Consider the following 1,226-nt stretch of genomic DNA (forward strand, 5'->3'; position numbering starts at 1 on the left):
CTCCAAGTCGCCTGACAGGTACGCCTTGAGGTTTACGATCCATTTCTCTTCGTTTTGAGCTCGCAGAATCCGATCCGTCCTAATGTGTTGCACCACATCCAGTCGCAGCACCTCTGCCGAGTTCTTCAAGCGTGTCCGCGGTCGGGTCGTCGCGGCCATCCGGACGACGGACCCTTTGTCCTTCGGGAGTAGGAGCTCCTGGAGCCGGTTAAGGACAACCAAATTGTCGTAGTCCACTTCCAAGGTTACTGCTGTGCCTTCTTGCTGGTGTAATGCAGTGTTGGCTAACCTGCCCGCGCTTTGGTTCCAATCTCGCTTGACGTGTAGGACTCTTGGGCCGGCCACGTTCTCAGCCGATCCAATGCCCGTCGACGAAGAGGGGTCAGGCCTGGTGCCATGCACTCTATCTCTTTTCGCATCTGCCGTATTACTAAGTTGGGGTGATCAGGCGTCCCCGGTCCATGCTGGAGAGTAGATCAAAGCCTAACAACAGGCCCTGGTACTCCTCCTCATTCACCGTTAGGTCGGGCATAGTTGAGCTCGTTGGACTTCAGCGTGCGACTGGTGAATGTCACCGGCATATACGTGCCATCGTGTTCCTGCACTAAAGCTGCGGAGATCACCCAATCACTCGCATACACCACTACCACCGGTACCCAGTCCGGATCAAAATGACAGCCGTCGCGATCTTGTTCTTCAATATCTCAAACACCGCCTGCGCTCGGTCCCACTTGTCCTTTTCGTCTGTCGGCGCCGTCAGTATTTCATCGTCAGAATGTACTTCGTCCCCAGTCTTTTGACCAGGGTTCCGGCTCATCTCATAGAAGTCGACCTCTCGCAGCTCGTACAAGATCGAGGCATAGATTGCGAGATCCTCAATGAATCGGCTGTAGTAGTTGAGGCCTCCGAGGAAGGACTGCATTACCCGCAACGTTCCTGGGAATGGAGGGTTGTCAGCGTTTCCAAGTTCTTCAGGTGAGCTTTGAGGCCGTCTGCTAACACGCAATGTCCTAGGTAATCTACCCCCATGAGCTCTTCACCACGCTGATCAACAGGTTCCATCGGTCGCACGCATTCCAGAGTCGATCTACTTTGTCGCAGAGAGACTCCCAGGGTTCAGCTGTCACCAAGATGTCATCGATGTACGATCTGCGACCTAGCACCGGCGATCCAGAATCTAAGTCCGGTTCGCTAGCTTGGAATACGTCTACCGCGCCGGATTGGTC

The 1,226-nt window shown here is 54.6% G+C and overlaps 1 protein-coding gene across 1 annotated transcript; it reads right to left on the minus strand.

The window, feature by feature from the left end:
• Positions 1 to 430: 430 nt before the first annotated feature.
• PPTG_23349 (hypothetical protein) lies at positions 431 to 922 on the minus strand (the record flags this gene model as incomplete). Its single annotated transcript, XM_008909997.1, has 2 exons — positions 431 to 548; positions 648 to 922. The coding sequence occupies 2 exons, from the start codon at positions 920 to 922 to the stop codon at positions 431 to 433; spliced, it is 393 nt and encodes a 130-aa protein (XP_008908245.1).
• Positions 923 to 1,226: the final 304 nt, after the last annotated feature.

The sequence above is a fragment of the Phytophthora parasitica genome (assembly GCF_000247585.1).
Source record: "Phytophthora parasitica INRA-310 unplaced genomic scaffold supercont2.35, whole genome shotgun sequence".
NCBI lineage: Eukaryota > Oomycota > Peronosporomycetes > Peronosporales > Peronosporaceae > Phytophthora > Phytophthora nicotianae.